We start from the raw sequence: 15,934 nt of genomic DNA, 5'->3' as shown, positions 1-15,934 counted from the left end.
GACATTCTTAACACCCAATAAACGGCGCCGGGCATTCGTAAACCACGCCTTAAATACGAGAAAATGCACATGTGGTTCCCAGACCCAAGTCTCAACGAGAATTGGGTCTGGTGTTAGCCAGGGTAGCCAGAAATGGCTGCTTAGGCAATTTGTACATAGATTCAATCTATGTTCATACACTACCTCATTCAATTGTGTATGTATATATGTATATGTGTATATATATATATATATATATATATATTGAAAGAAATAAAGATTTGACATTTAGCGTGATAATTATCAATGTCGACTGATATTAAAATATCGTGATAATTTATTGTGATAATTTTTTTGGGCCATATCGCCCAGCCCTACGATTGACAGCCCTAATATATATATTATATATAGGCCTACATATGATTTGTAGGTTTATTTCAGATGTTTAATGCGCATTTGAAGCCCACAAATACTGTGTAAGTTCGGTTTGTTTATTCTAACGTGTATGATGCCCACAAATTGAGATGGAGGTTACCAGAGACAGTCTATATAACTGCAGATGATGATTATTGTTCATTTAAGGACATAGTCTTTTTTGGCATTTTGCACATTCCCATTCCCATTCATCCTCTTATGTGGCCCAAAACTTACTGGTTCATTTTTTTTTAGCCCTAACCCAAACAGGAATGGTCTTCTGACCACACCATATCACGTCATTTTTTTAATATAATTTGAGAGAAGTTCATATAGGCTCAGCTGACTCACTTTGGTTATAATTCAGTTGCCACTGTGTTTCATAACCGAACAGTAATGTATTTTGCTGCTGTGTGAACATAGCCAATAAGAGTTCGATTTCCAGTGACTCATTCTGGCTAATAGAGATATAGAAAAAGTATAATGAGAGGCAAATTTTGGTGTCATTACATTATCACTGAATGATTAAATCTGTATAAAATGACATTTGCTTTTAACAAGTGGAATAGATAACACCGTGGCTCATGCATTTAAGCAGATAAACCTTTCAGGAAACACAGACCTCTTGATTTGCTAATCGTTTCTCTTTCACACTCTTTCTTCACACTCTTTCTAAAACTCTAATACTTCACTTGTACGCGAAATGTAATTCAAGACAAAACAACCCTACAAAATATTTTACTTCTAACTGATTTACCTTGAGCAATGAGATGTTTCAGTGCGACTAGATTAAAAATATATAAACTGATATGTTTATAGTAATTGTTTTGTTTGCATTGATTTATGACTTTTTGTCATTTTATATAAAAAAATTGTGTATATATATTTATAAACTAGAGACAGTGGCATTCTCATTCTGTAGAATTGTTATTGCACAAACATTTGCATAAACTCCTGTGTAAAAGTCCTTAATATTTCCACCCTTTTTTGAAGATTGTACATTTATAAATGTGTGTATGTGCTAAAATGTATTTTTGATAACTTTTATGGGTATGCTAGCCTATACATGACCTCTATGCTAACAAAAAAATTAAATTTTGATTGCATATTCCTTTAAATATTGTGCCTTATTTGATCATGCCACCAGCTACTAATAGCACTGTAGTACTAAGAGCTTCGAAATCCCTTTTTTCCCACAATTTGTGCAGAAAACGCGATAAATAGCTGTATAAAAATAGAGATACTCGATATGCTGCCTCCAGAGAAGTTCTCTGACTCATGTCTCTCATCTCTGCAGTCTGGTGGACGACCGCTGTGTGGTGCAACCAGAATCTGGGGACCTGAACAACCCCCCTAAGAAGTTTCGAGGTAAGCCCACATTTATGTCTCCTTAACTGCCGACTCTGGGGTGTTTTACTGAAGTATTTTAGATATCTCTGTGGAAGATGTTTTTTTACGCTTATTTAACCCCTTAACTGTGTAATTTTGGCGCTCGTTTTATTGGCTTTTTTCCTATCACATATTTTAGCAAGCATAAATGTGGTATTGTTTGAAAGCTTGAACTCAAAATTCATCAAACCGTTTTGAAATCTGTAACAGTGCGTTACCATGTTGGGCTCCTCCCCCTAGTGGGCGGTGTCATGTTTCACATTTGAACTGTTTTTGATTTTTTTTTTTTTAAATCTTGACAAAACACCTATTGTCGGTCTGAGACTCAAGGGTCCACAATTGTCTACTGTTTTGTGATAGAAGTGATATTGAATTATGACAAATGTATTAATTTGTTAAAGAATGCATACAATTTTTTTAATGGAATGTGTGTCACATGGTGTCTATTTTTTATGTAGGGCCTAAACAAAATTTTATTGGCACTTTGTGTGATATCAACTTTAAAAGGGGGGAGTTAAGGGGTTAAGTGAGTTTTTGTGTGATATCTGCTTGTGTGGTATTGTTATGGTATTATCCTGTTGTGTTGTCAGTGACTGTAGAGATACCCTTTGGCCAAGCACACTCAAACTTGTTTATCAAACTTGTTTATCAAACTGGTTTCATTTGAAAAACGTGCTTCCAAAATTCCTTCGAAACTCAAGGAGCATATTAATACATACCGTAAAGACTTGTTTTCCAAGCAGTTCCTTGCACAATACTATGTTATGATTTCAAAACACGTTTACATGTGCATGATTTGCAAAGTATTACATTTTGACGTTCACATAACCAGATCCATGTATGGCTTTTCTGACATCATGGTAAACTTGCTCTGTAACTCACCTGGTAAAGTATTGGACTTGTGATCCAATACCGAGTCCCATTCAACACAAATCACGATAATAGACGAGCTATGGCATGGTTGTGTTTTTATCTCATGATTGATTTTGAGGTTTAGTGTAGGTGGTACGGCATTTTCAAATGCGATAGAGTATTAAAGAGATAGTTTACCAAAAAAGGGAAACTGTCATTTACTCAGCTCAAGCATGTTCGCTTGATGTGCGTAAACCAATAAGGTTAATTCTCGCGTTTGAGCCTTCCGCAAGAACCAATGAGCTTTGTTCTCACGTGTCAAGAAGGTTCGTTTGAGCTTCTGCAAGAACCACTGAGGTTCATTATTGTTACGCAGCACGTTTGAGCTTCAGCAAGAACCAATGAGGTTCATTCTTGTGTTACGCAGCACGTTTGAGCTTCAACAAGAACCAATGAGGTTCATTCTTGTGTTACGCAGCACGTTTGAGCTTCCAATAGGAGACCAGATCAGAATCCCTGATGCCGTAAGCATATGTTGCCTGAAACAACACTGTGAAAGGTGCTATAATAAAGGCTGTTTTCTGTTTTCACTTGAATGATGTCTCACCCAATTTTGGCAAAATAGAAAGGTCAGAGATAGTGTTATATTCAATGAAGTGCAAATGAGAATGATGCAGCAAAATGTGATGCATTTGTCTTTTGAGAGAAAGCTTCTTATGCAGAGTTTAGTTCCTGCTGTAACACACCTGTCTGTCATTTTTTGTTAAACTTGTCTTGATTCAGGTGTGGTTGATGGAACTGGAGGTAAACTCAATAGGAATGGAGCTCTTCAGGAGCAGGATTGAGCTGTCACTTTACTTTTTGTGTGGTGGAAAAGGAACTGATTTCTCTCCTTAAAGATGAAACCTGTCAGAAGCTAACCTTGTCCTCCAGGACTGCCCTAGGCATGCTGGGAGAAACCTCTGAGCCCCTTTCTGCTGGCATATTGCTCTTATGACAGCCTGTCACATATATTAGGGATGCGGTCCTCGCAAAAGTGAAATGTGTATCATGTGGAGGGCTTCAATTAAAAAGAAAAACTGAAGAGTTATTATGGGGCAATGACAGCACTTAAAAGATTTTGTTTTTGGTAAACCTAAAAATGCATTTCATGTTGTAATATCTACAAATGGCTTTATTCCAGTCATAAAAGTTATGTAATCTGACTAAATTAGGTTGCTGTAACTGACAGACTACCGTAGGTTACACCAACAAAAGTCTTTTTTAAGGTCAAGTTGAAGTAGAATTTGGAGGTAACAATTTCAGGTTAACACTTTTTCAGTGTGGCATGAAATTGAAATTCACATCTATTTTTTAAATGCATCTTAATGATCTTAATAATTTTTTTGTGATCAACTGTACATGTACACAATTGGGTTGTGCAAATATTACCAGTTACATACATGCATAATATGTTTGCATATAATACAGAACATAAACTATAATTATTTATGTATGTATATTTATGTATAGTATATGTGTGTGTTTGTGGATTTATTCACACAATGAAAAGTAGGATAGAGTTGTAACTAATCATTAGGCAAATGCAAAGTTACAGTTAATCTCTTACAGGCATAAAATGTGTTTTATATATGCACTTTAAATATGATGATAGCAACTATTTTGTAATAATCACCCTATATATATATATACCGGTATATAGTTTATGTACCTATAGTATGCAAAAGTGAGATGTGAGCCATGCAGTGACTGTCACTGAAAGGGTATTAGATAAAACAAGCATGTAAATATGGTTTGAAATGTGTGTCAACTGGTAAATGAACTGTCATGACCAGCTGTTTAAGGCTTCAGTGGTGCTTTGCATGTGAAGTGTTCAAGTCTCTGCCTTGACACTGCTGATCATTTCTGTCTGTTTCATAAAATATTCTTTGCCCAGTCTGAGGGGTTTCTTTCTGTGACTTGTAGTGAATTGTTGATGTTTTGACGTGCTTCACACCATTGTATTACCTTTTAAGGTAAGAGGTGCTTGAATGCACATACCGTATGTAGAACTTTTTTCTGCACAATCCTTACATTTTTTAGGGCCGTTTATATCTCTCATAATTGCAATAAAACTGGAATTTGGCTTCAAGTCAGTGATTTTTTCTGTCAAAGTCTGTCAGAGCCGTAGCGTCCTCCTCTTCAGAGAAGCTTTCTGCTTATTTGGCTTGAGGAATTGGAGAGAGTGTTCAAATCTACTACCCTTCTGTATGATCCCCCCCCCCCCAAGAATGAACCTCATTGGTTCTTGCTGAAGCTCAAACGTGCTGCGTAACACGAGAATGAACCTCATTGGTTCTTGCTGAAGCTCAAACGTGCTGCGTAACACAAGAATGAACCTCATTGGTTCTTGTTGAAGCTCAAACGTGCTGCGTAACACAAGAATGAACCTCATTGGTTCTTGCTGAAGCTCAAACGTGCTGCGTAACACAAGAATGAACCTCATTGGTTCTTGTTGAAGCTCAAACGTGCTGCGTAACACAAGAATGAACCTCATTGGTTCTTGCTGAAGCTCAAACGTGCTGCGTAACACAAGAATGAACCTCATTGGTTCTTGCTGAAGCTCAAACGTGCTGCGTAACACAAGAATGAACCTCATTGGTTCTTGCTGAAGCTCAAACGTGCTGCGTAACACAAGAATGAACCTCATTGGTTCTTGTTGAAGCTCAAGCGTGCTGCGTAACACGAGAATGAACCTCATTGGTTCTTGCACGTCGAGCGAACATGCTTGAGCTTCTGTTTACAATAACTGATGTGTAAGTTGATGAATGTTTATATATGAATAAATAAAAGCCTAAATTAAATCTGTTCATCATATAAAGTGATCGTTTCTTTTCACAAAATTTGCACTAAACCGTCCAAATTTTACGATCTCTTTATGATCTTTTTGAAGCGTCAAAGTTGTAGTTGCGTAGGCGGTCATTGGAGGGACAGAAAGCTCTCAGATTTCATCAAAAAGATCTTAATTTGTCTTGAAGATAAGAGAAAGTCTTACGGGTTTGGAATGACATGAGGATGTGTAAATTTTTTGGGTGAACTATCCCTTTAAAATGAACTGTTTTTGCTGCTGTAACTTTAAAGGACTAGTTTGTTCAAAAATGGACAGTCTGGCATTGTTTTCTGGTACAAAAAGCAGTTGTGCTGCTTAATATTTTTTTCCACAATAGAAAAATCTGCTGTGTCAATTTTTATTATTTTAGTGTGTCCTTGCTGAATTATTTTCAAAACTAAATTACTGACTTTAAACTTTTTTGAAGTTCACTTTGGCAAGCTGTTTCCAACTCCCCAAACAAACTTTGTTTTGCCCTGATTTTGTTTTAATGATGCCATTGCCACAGTAGTTTGTTCTTCGATTTTAGCTTGAAGTATATCGGAGCATTTAGTGTTCTTGTGCTTTGTAGAATGGGCCGTCAATCGCTCCCGACGCTGCTCTCTGTGGTTGCTCATGAGGATGAGTGGATGTGGCAGATGGATGGGTCTTTGTCAGCTTGTTTTGTATGCCTTTATGTGTTGGCGTTTGCTCAGGAGTTTATCGTGTGTATCTTAGCATGTCCATGTGTGGCTGTCAGTTTGATTTGTACACTTTGGTTAAAGTGTGACAGACTTTGATGGACAGTTATTGTGTTTTTATAAGGACTGATGGATGGAGCTGAGAGTCAGACACCTCTACAGTTAGCCAGATGATTCTCCCTGGCTGGTGTAATATCCTCAAACACCTCATGGAAAGGCAGAATACTTAGCTTTTAATGTTGGTCAACTGAAATATCGAATGCTAACAAGAATACTCTATAGTTAGTTACTACCCGAAAAAAGGAAAAAAAAAAAAACAATTAAAAATTGCACTTTTTCAGTAATCAATATTCAGTATTCGTAAACTTTTTTTAAATTTTTTTTTATAAATCTTTTGATTGGAGAGTATTCGTAAACTTGATACTGTATACATATCATCCAAATTCCATATTGTCTTTAGTGATGTAAGTATATGCAAAACAGTTTAGTCATTGGGTTGCCTGAATAACTAGTCAACTACTTAAAGGTAGGGTATGCAATTTCGGAGAGGCTAGCAATAGCAAGCTAGCTTTGAAAGCATTAGATCCCACCCTCCCTTCAGAGTGTCTACAAAGCCATGCCTCCTTCAAAACACATGAACACGTACAGCAGAGTCTGCAAAGCGTCAGGAGAGACGGCGTTAAATTACCTCGTGTCTCAAAGCACGTAACATTACAATAATAAAGAACGTAAACAACTTAAAGAGCTCTTACTTGTACCGCCTGACTGCTGCAGGTTCATTTCGGTGTGGATAGTGTTGACATATCCCAGCTCTGTTCAGAGACTCATTATTCCATTTCTGTTTGTCAAATGTCTGTGAAATTTGTTCAGTTTATGTCGGTTGTTGAATAGTAGTATTCACTTAGTATTTCCTTACCAGTTCGCTCACACTCTTCTTTGTGACACTGGCAGCTATAACCATTCACACTTCTTCATACACTGTAACATAAAGATGGCCTCCTCCTTCAGCTATTCTCCACCCAGCTCCTGTTTCAGGCTTTTGTCATCTATCATCTACACATCTCCTGTCTAACTTGACACCCTGAGCTTTTACGAAATGATTTCAGTCTGCCAAAACTCAGTCTCCAAATGTGTGTGTGTGTGTGTTTGTGTGTATAGAGGAATAAAAAATAATCTTTTGGAAATTAAATTCCCTTAATTAAAAAAATGAGGAAAAATCCAACATTTAAGGACACACATTTTCTTTGTGAATGAATAATGTATCATAAATAAATGTTGTTTATTAAAATACAGGGTACATAAGTCAGGACACCCCTATGTTAAATTCCCATAAAGGCAGGCAGATTTTTTATTTTTAAAGGCCAGTTATTTCATGGATCCAGGATACTATGCATCCTTCCTGATAAAGTTCCCTTGGCCTTTGAAATTAAAATTGTCGCACATCATCACATAACCTTCACCATACTAGAGATTGGCATGGGGTACTTTTTAGTTAGCCTAATAGCTGGTTTGATTTGCATTGAGAGATGATCTTATGGAAAGTACCCCATGCCAATCTCTAGGTATGGTGAAGGTTATGTGATGATGTGGGGCTAATTTAATTCCGAAGGCCAAGGGAACTTTATCAGGAAGGATGCATAGTATCCTGGATCCATGAAATAACTGGCCTTTAAAAATAAAAATGGGAATGGGAATTTAACATAGTAATGTCCTGACTTATGCACCCTGTATTTTAAGGTAGAACATGTGTTTATTTACGATACATTATTCCTTCACAAAGAAAATTGGTGTCCTTAAAGGTTGAATTTTTCAAAACATTTTTAATTAAGTCATTAATTTCAATTTCCAAAAGATGATTTTTAATTCCTTTTTTTAGGCAACTTCAGCAGGGGTGTCTAAACTTATGCATAGCACTGTATATATGGCCACAATCCAACACATTATATTGAAATATTAAAAAATATTTTCACCCTTTAGGACATGAGCCAAACACATTTATGGCTGCATTGTTGAAACATTCTACAGTGCCATTGATGGAAATTAGACTTAATTGGATGTATCTATGCAAATACAAAGTGCCTTGATGAGTTTGTGATATAGCAAGGCCGTGTTTGCTCTGATCATGACTAGAGCTCTTCTGAACTGTTAGCTGTGAACGCAGTAGATGGCTGTCACATTATTACTGATACCATATGCAAATATTAGGAAAAGTACCCATTTCATTACTGGCTTTGAATAACATTAGCTGCACCGAACGCTGCAGATATGCACATAAAGTCTTACAGTAACCAGCTGCGGGTGTTTATAGTCATAATCTTGTGGTGAAGCATGTGTTGAATTTTCTGCTGGACTAAAGTGAACTGAAAGTGTAACTAGCAGAGGGTTCACAGTTCAAACGCTGTTCACAGGGAAGCATTGTTTCATACTAACCTAACTGCTTTTCTCTGTGGTGTGAATGTGAAAGTGGCTCAGCTGTTTTCACAAGTGTAGTTTATAGAGTTGTGTTTAGTGTAATAGATATGGTTTGAAAAAAAAGAAAAATAATTTTTAGCAGTCATTTTGTAAAGAAAACCCCAGCTTTTTCTTGAGTAAGTTTCAAGACTCTGTGCCATGTTTATATGCCAGGCTGGATGTTTTGTTGTTGTTATTGAATGTCTAAATTAGAGTATTTTGGACTTGGTCTTGAAATAGAGTCAGAGGCTGGAACAATGGAGCTCTTGTGTCATGATGATAGAGATATAGTCATGGTCACCTGCTCCCAGCTCCAAAAAAAAAAAAATCCCTAGCCAAGGATGGACAATGTGTAAATGTCCTTGAGGTAAATGTTCTTCTTAGGGTTGAATAAATAAATGTTTAGCAAATGTTATTGTGCTAAATGCAGTTGCGGGTTTCTCAGCAGCTGCTACACACCACTGAACACACATCTGCTGATGCACTTCCTGTTTGATTAATGAGACACAGCTGTGTAGGTGGACACACACATCAGGCCTACGATTTTACCAGAGATAAAGCTGAAACTATAGACCATGACCTCAGCCTAAATGTCAAATACATTTACAATATGTTACCTTGTTTGCTTGAGTGGTTGTTTTGTGTGAATGGCTAGATTTGAGATATTCAGGTCACCAGGACTTTGCCAAGTAAGACATTTTCCTGGAGCAACATATTTGGTTGATCCTGGAACCACATTCCTGACCGAAGATTTAGTCCTAACCCTACCCATAACTTATCCCCAAAATCAGAGGGAAATTATCGGTGAATTAGACCGATGTCGAAGCACCAAACCCTGGTTGTAGGCCTAAACTTAAAATAAGCCGCAAACTTGTTCCTCAAATCTGATTGGTTGATGATCAATCATACAAGAATCCTTTTTTGCTTTCTTCAGGGAGCTGTAGCAGAACACTAGTGGCCGGGCTTTGTTCACTGTACTTCTGCTTCGAGAGAGTGTCACCGCTAAATCTTTAGATCCCTCATGGTATTAATAGCCTGCTTAAGCTGTTTAAAAGGCCTGCTTTCCAGATAGCCTTAGAGTGTCATTCAAAAGTTTGCCCTTCCTTTCTGATCCTGGGTCAAGGCCACAAATGTAGTCCCAGGGTCCTCTGATGAGCAGTGGCATACTAGCGTATTGGCCTCAGTTAAAAAGGAGCCATTACGTTTTTTTGTCCTGTGAATTTTACCAATGACCACAGTCAGGGCAACAATGGCAACAATATAGTGATCACTGACTGGTGTCTCTGAGAGCTTTGCTAACCCATTCATATCTAACAGATGCTTTTTAAAGCTGCAAAACATGATGCTTAATAGACTGAAGTGAATCAGCCATTAGACTCCAACTGATGTATTTTCAGTCATTTTTAAGAAAAGTGTCTTCAGTTGAAGGTCTGCTACAGTATGTTAAACCATTTCCCGAAGGTGTATCCTCTTAATTGTTCATCAGACGCCAGACAGGGTGTTGTATCTCAGACCCGTTTTGATTACTACAGAAAAAGAAGTGAGAGTGAACATAGAAAGTTGTTTTTGTTGGCACTGGAACAGACATAACACGTTTGATGTAAAAAAAAAAGTGTCTGTTGAATTGCTTTTAAAGGGATAGTTCACCCGTAAGTGAAAAATGTAAAAAAATAAATAATTAAAAGTTAATTGTTCATGCTCCTTTTTTTGTTACATTGAGATTACCTTTATGGTCATCTAATGGTCACTTAAAGTTAAGTGGTCTTTAAAAAGTGGTTTTATTGCCTATATTCACTCGCAACATTTTAAATGGGGTTGATTCTTTATTTTTAATATTAGAGCATTTTAAAATCAGCCATTTATGTGTTATCTGCCATTTCATGAAAATATTATTGATCTATTGGTAGGCTATTAGCCCTAATGTTAATGTTTCTGGACAAAATACTAATACATTTAGTGCTATTGTAAAAGCATGCTAAATGGAGTGGTGGTACTGTAGCATCACGCTTAGGGGTTCCTGTTATAATTGTGCATTTTATTGTGTTCATAATTGTTTGATAGCCTAGTGTTTTGTTGTGGTATGACTCTCTCTCTGTGGATTAGCATGCTAACTCCCTCTCATCTCTTAGTTTGACCTAGCGTTGCCCCTTAGCAGCATATTTCTCTTTCATCATTCCTTCCATTCCTCTTCTCACCGTCATCCTCTGTCCCACTTTCTCCTTACATCCTCCTCTCCTAACTTTCAACCTCCAGTCCTTCAGTGTTTCTTCTTATCCCCCCCCCCTCTCATTCCCTGGCCGCTAATCCCTGAGCGCTAGCGTTAGTGTTGGCCGCATTTCTCAGTCGCTCTGCGGACATAGTGCTATTTTTACCCGTCACACTTAATCATGTCCTCTTGCGTGTCTTCCCTCCCATCCTGTTACTCTTTCGTTCCTTTTACACGCTGTCAGGTAGCCTGGCTCTCAGTGCAGTCCTATCCCATCATGATAACATTGTAACTGCTTTTCCAAGGAACGTAACCATGGTTAGCTTAATAGCATCTCATTCTCAAAGTTTATATGTGTGACAAGAAGAGCTTTCTCTACCCTGAGGAAGGCTGTAATGTGGGAAACACCAACTGGTTAGCAAGGACCATAACCCGCTGGCTTAAACATGCTGTACCTCACAAAAATATACCATGGTAACCATAGTTTCTGCCAGATTACCATAGTTACAACAGCTTTTGTTACTGCTGTGTAAACATGATTTGATTGACCATTCATGTCTATAAAAAATAAAAACTCTGCATCAGTTCTTACTTCGATTGCAACTTATATGCACCAGTTGCAATTTGTAGCATATCAATTGTATTTTACTGGAAACTATGGTTGGGGTGTGTTTAATTCAAGTCGCCTTTTGGAGTTAAACTGGGAATGTGACCCAGTCATTTAACTAATGTGAGACAAGTCCTCTTGTCTTGTCCTCTCCTTTGGAAAGTAAATGAATTGTTCTAGTCGGCTGTGCCTGCAGTCACAGGCACCCTCATCATTTAACAGAATAGTAAAGAGCACAATTAAATGGGCCACAATGTCTCAAATGAACCTGATTATCCTTTCTAAGAATGGCTAAATACACCTTGGTGAATCAGTACTGATGGATATATTGCAGTTTTTGTTTCATGTTTGAAAGGTCAACTTTAGTTAGTTCAACTTCAGTGAAACTTAAGCAGTTTCCAGAGGAACTTGAAAAGATTTTCATTTTCTTTATAATAAATAATTTATTGCATTTTACTTTTTAAATAAAAGAAATAGTTCACCAAAAAAGGAATATTATCCCATAATTTCCTCACCCTCAAGCCAGGTGTATATGACTTTCTTCGTTCATCCGAACACAATAGGAGTTCTATTAAATAATATCCTGGCTCTTTGTGATGGCATTGTATAGAGCCAGAGTTTTTGAATACAACCAGGCTTTTTAATCTCCAAAAAGCCATCCATCCATCATGAAAGTAATCCAAACGGCTCCAGGGGGCTAATAAATGCCTTCTGAAGTGAAGCGATGCGCTTTTTTAAGAAGAATATCCATATTTATAATTTAATTATGTAGAATCACTGGCTTCCGACAATGGCCGTACTTGGGTTCACGAGAGAGCCGTGTTCCAGCGGAAGGGTGACCTCTGACCTGACGTAGTACGTAGCTCCTCTTCTCTTATATTGAAATCCTCATTCAGTTTTAGACTTATAATTCGTCCGGATATAATTCTATCCTCTTTGTTTATGCATTCTTCAACTCTCACCTAAGCTTATGCTACACCTACGTCCTACGTCATATGTTGGGTCAGAGGTTGTTTTTGGTGCGAAAGTCGGTGTTACCGGTGTTACACAGTGTTTAGCCGCAGCATTGGTTACATCACTTGCCCACTGCGGCACCGCCTCCCACTGGCTTTTTTTTATAGTGATAAAAATCAGTTAGAGAACAGTAACGACAGTTCAAAACCTGATCAATTCAGCTTGAGCCGAACAAGATTCGCAGCAGGAGTCCGATTTCATTGAGAGTGAGGAGCTGACTGACAAGACGATGGCAGAAGATTTGGTTTCAAAGCTAATTGTAAAAACGCCTATTTGGCAATATTTTGGATTTAAACCCAATGCTAATAGGGACACTGCAAATGATAAGTTATATAAAACAATACTGAACCCACCATTCAAGCTATTTAATATAATGTAATATAATTACTATGTTCAGACGAGTGAATGTGTGTGTTCTTCATATCTCGTACAAGTTAAATTTTTTTGTTCCTTTGTCTTTTCAATTTAGTCATTTTAATGTCTGCTTTAACATAGTAAGAAATCAGGTTTTAGGTGTAGAATGTAATGTTTGTATTTTAACCCTTTTCTTATAATGTACAGCATAGCCTACATTGTGTACATTTGTTTTCATAGGCTTCATATTACACATTGTTTAAAATAATGGATTAAAATGACTTTAATAAAGAAAAATGTCAATGTACAATGTTTTTTTCGATTTTTCATCCGATTAATCGAGAAAATAGTCGACAGATTACTCGATTATAAAAATAATCATTAGTTCCAGCCCTAGTTGAAATGATGGTTTCTTTGCTTGGGGGGAAAAACTCTAACTATCTAATTGATTTCTGGTTTGGTGTTGATGAAGTGGTACTTGAGCCTTCTTGATGAGACTGTGGGTGTATGTACACATTTTTTTTTTTTTTTTTTTTTAAACTCTGATTTACTGTTTTCCCTTCCAGACTGTCTGTTCAGGTTGTGTCCAATGAACAGGTACTCGGCCCAGAAACAGTTCTGGAAAGCAGCAAAACCTGGTGGCAACAGCACCACAGACACCGTGCTACTCAACAAACTACATGTGAGTTCAATACGTTACACATTTTGGTTTTGTGCAACATGGTTTTATGGATCTGGGCGTTTATGCTACTTGGGTATGATATAAAATCTTGAATTTAATTGGACTTAAATACTTAAATCCATTAAATATATTGTTGATTTTCATTACATGCAGTATATCAAATGATTGTTGATTTAAATGTTGTTTTATAAACTTTTAATTCACTTTCATTTATGTTTTTCGTCTTTTTAATCTGCATTGTCACCTCTGTTTTTCAGCATGCTGCTGATCTAGAGAAGAAACAGAACGAGTCGGAAAACCGGAAGCTGCTGGGATCGGTGATACAGTACGGAAACGTTATGCAGGTAGGTCAGCCAGCTGGCAGACGGGAGGCAGAGAGATCTCACTGTGCCACTGAGGACTTGGCAGGACAGAAGTCCATTGTTCAGTGTCATTGAGCTTGCATTCATAATCGCTCTTCATAATTAATTTTATTATAAGGCAGTGTCATGTGACCTCAGCATGCGGCCTTAATTATGTTCATGTGTATAGCTAAAGGGGTTTCATTGGTATACCAGCTTTTTGTAAAAAAATGTTTGTTTGCGCTATTAATATCAGAAGTTTGTGTGTTCTCCGTTTCACAGCTGTTGCATTTAAAAAGCAATAAGTACCTTACTGTGAATAAACGACTGCCTGCTCTGCTGGAGAAGAACGCCATGCGTGTGACGCTGGACTCAGCTGGAAACGAAGGCTCCTGGTTCTACATACAGCCCTTTTACAAACTCCGCTCCATAGGAGACAGTGTGAGTGGAAACATACACAGTTTAGACGGTTAACTGGGCTCAGGTTTTGTGCAATTGTGCTGTCCTCTATCCATAGTGCCATATTTACAGTACCATTTAAGTGTGGAAACAATTCTAGTTGGCAAATTTGCAAAGCCTTGTTCTCTTAACATGCACATAATGTCTCCCATTCAAAAGTTTGGGGTCAGTAAGATTTTTTTATGTTTTTGAAAAAACTTTTGTGTGTGCTAAAAACAGCAAAAACTGTAATATTGTGAAATATTATTACAATTTAAAATAAAAATGTTCTATTTTAATACAATCTAAAATGTAATTTATTCCTGTGAAGCAAAGCTGAAGTTTCAGCATCATTACTCCAGGCTTCAGTGTCACATGATCCTTCAGAAATCATTCTGATGTGCTGATTTGATGCTCAAGAAACATTTCTTGTTATTATCATCGATGTTGAAAAAAGTTTATATTTTTGTGGAAACCATGATACTTTTCCCCCTCAGGATTCTTTGATTACTTGCACATTCAAAAGAATAGCATTTATTTGTAACAATATAAATGTATTTACTGTCAGTTTTGTTTAATGCATCCTTTCTTAAAAAAAAAGTTATAAAAAGATCGTACTGACCCCAAATTATTGAACATTAGTGTATATATCGTAATCTCTGTGGGGCTAAAGGCAGTTTCTGCGGAGATGCTCAGCGATGAGAAATAATGTCCTGCAAATTGGGCCAAATCGTATAAATTCAGAACCTCACACTTGTTTTCAAGCGAGGAATTCCTTGGTGCGAGGCTGAATTCGTAACTAATGGACCTGTGATGTCAAACAGACTGTGCTATTCACTAGGGGCTCTAAATGGCCTGAACTGTAGTTACAACCTTTAAGCCTCCGGAAAAGATATGATCTGAACAGAACCAGGCATAAAACATTCTCCATTTGCTCCATTTAGATGTAGTTGCATGGGGGCCATTAGGGTGTCATCCGCTGCTGATCTCTGGGGGAAAGTGGTTTTTTACATAACATCCCAATGACCGTTACATGTCAAAGCTCACAGCATTGAATTCCCCTGCTAATGGCATTCAAAATGGCCTCTGTGGGAGAGAGCGCCACTGACTCTGAGCCCCCATCATGGAAAACCACGGCAATACTTTGAAACTGAACTCAGCCTGGTCTTGTTGGATATAAATATGTGCAAAACTGAGGCACGACAAGAGATATAAATGTATGGTAATCTTGAGCTATACATTCAAAAGCAGTTTGTGAAATGAACTAATTGAGCTTTAGACTTGGGATAGCCTTTTCTTCCCTATTGTGACGTATATCAGAGTTAAACAGCTTCTCGAATAAGAAATGATGTAGGGCGGGACTTGATTTTGTCCATTGGGATTTGATTGGATGGTTGTGGTTTGTTATTGGTGGATCTCATGTGAGTGACAGGTTGCCCCGCCCTCGTGCCAGTAAACATCATCAGAGAAGAGAAGAGTTGCTCAAAGAGGGAGAAGTTATTTTGATAAAAAATTATATTATAGCTTAGAATAATTATATTATATAAATTATTATAGCTTGAATAAAAAAATAAATAATGCTGTGCACCGATAAACCATTTATAATAAATACTCCAACGTTCCATAAAAGAAGAATTGTCCTTTTTGATATTTATGGT

General features: G+C 37.3%; 2 protein-coding genes across 2 annotated transcripts in view; one reads left to right on the top strand and one right to left on the bottom strand.

Annotated features, from left to right (window-relative positions):
- LOC306990357 (uncharacterized protein) overlaps window positions 1-6,984 on the bottom strand; it is a 30,067-nt gene extending 23,083 nt beyond the window's left edge. Inside the window, exon 1 of the mRNA XM_079597120.1 lies at window positions 6,936-6,984. The gene's annotated coding sequence lies outside the window, so the exon portion shown is untranslated. The remainder of the gene's footprint in view (window positions 1-6,935) is intronic.
- Window positions 1-15,934, top strand: part of itpr1b (inositol 1,4,5-trisphosphate receptor, type 1b) — a 124,334-nt gene that overhangs the window by 6,180 nt on the left and 102,220 nt on the right. Inside the window, exons 3-6 of the mRNA XM_079597118.1 lie at window positions 1,691-1,761; window positions 13,382-13,497; window positions 13,755-13,841; window positions 14,121-14,279. Of these exons, the coding sequence (XP_079453244.1) occupies window positions 1,691-1,761; window positions 13,382-13,497; window positions 13,755-13,841; window positions 14,121-14,279 (433 nt within the window). The remainder of the gene's footprint in view (window positions 1-1,690; window positions 1,762-13,381; window positions 13,498-13,754; window positions 13,842-14,120; window positions 14,280-15,934) is intronic.

This window comes from Phoxinus phoxinus (genome assembly GCF_949152265.1).
Source record: "Phoxinus phoxinus genome assembly, chromosome: 22".
In the NCBI taxonomy this organism is placed as follows: domain Eukaryota; kingdom Metazoa; phylum Chordata; class Actinopteri; order Cypriniformes; family Leuciscidae; genus Phoxinus; species Phoxinus phoxinus.
This window is presented reverse-complemented; position numbering and strand designations above follow the sequence as displayed.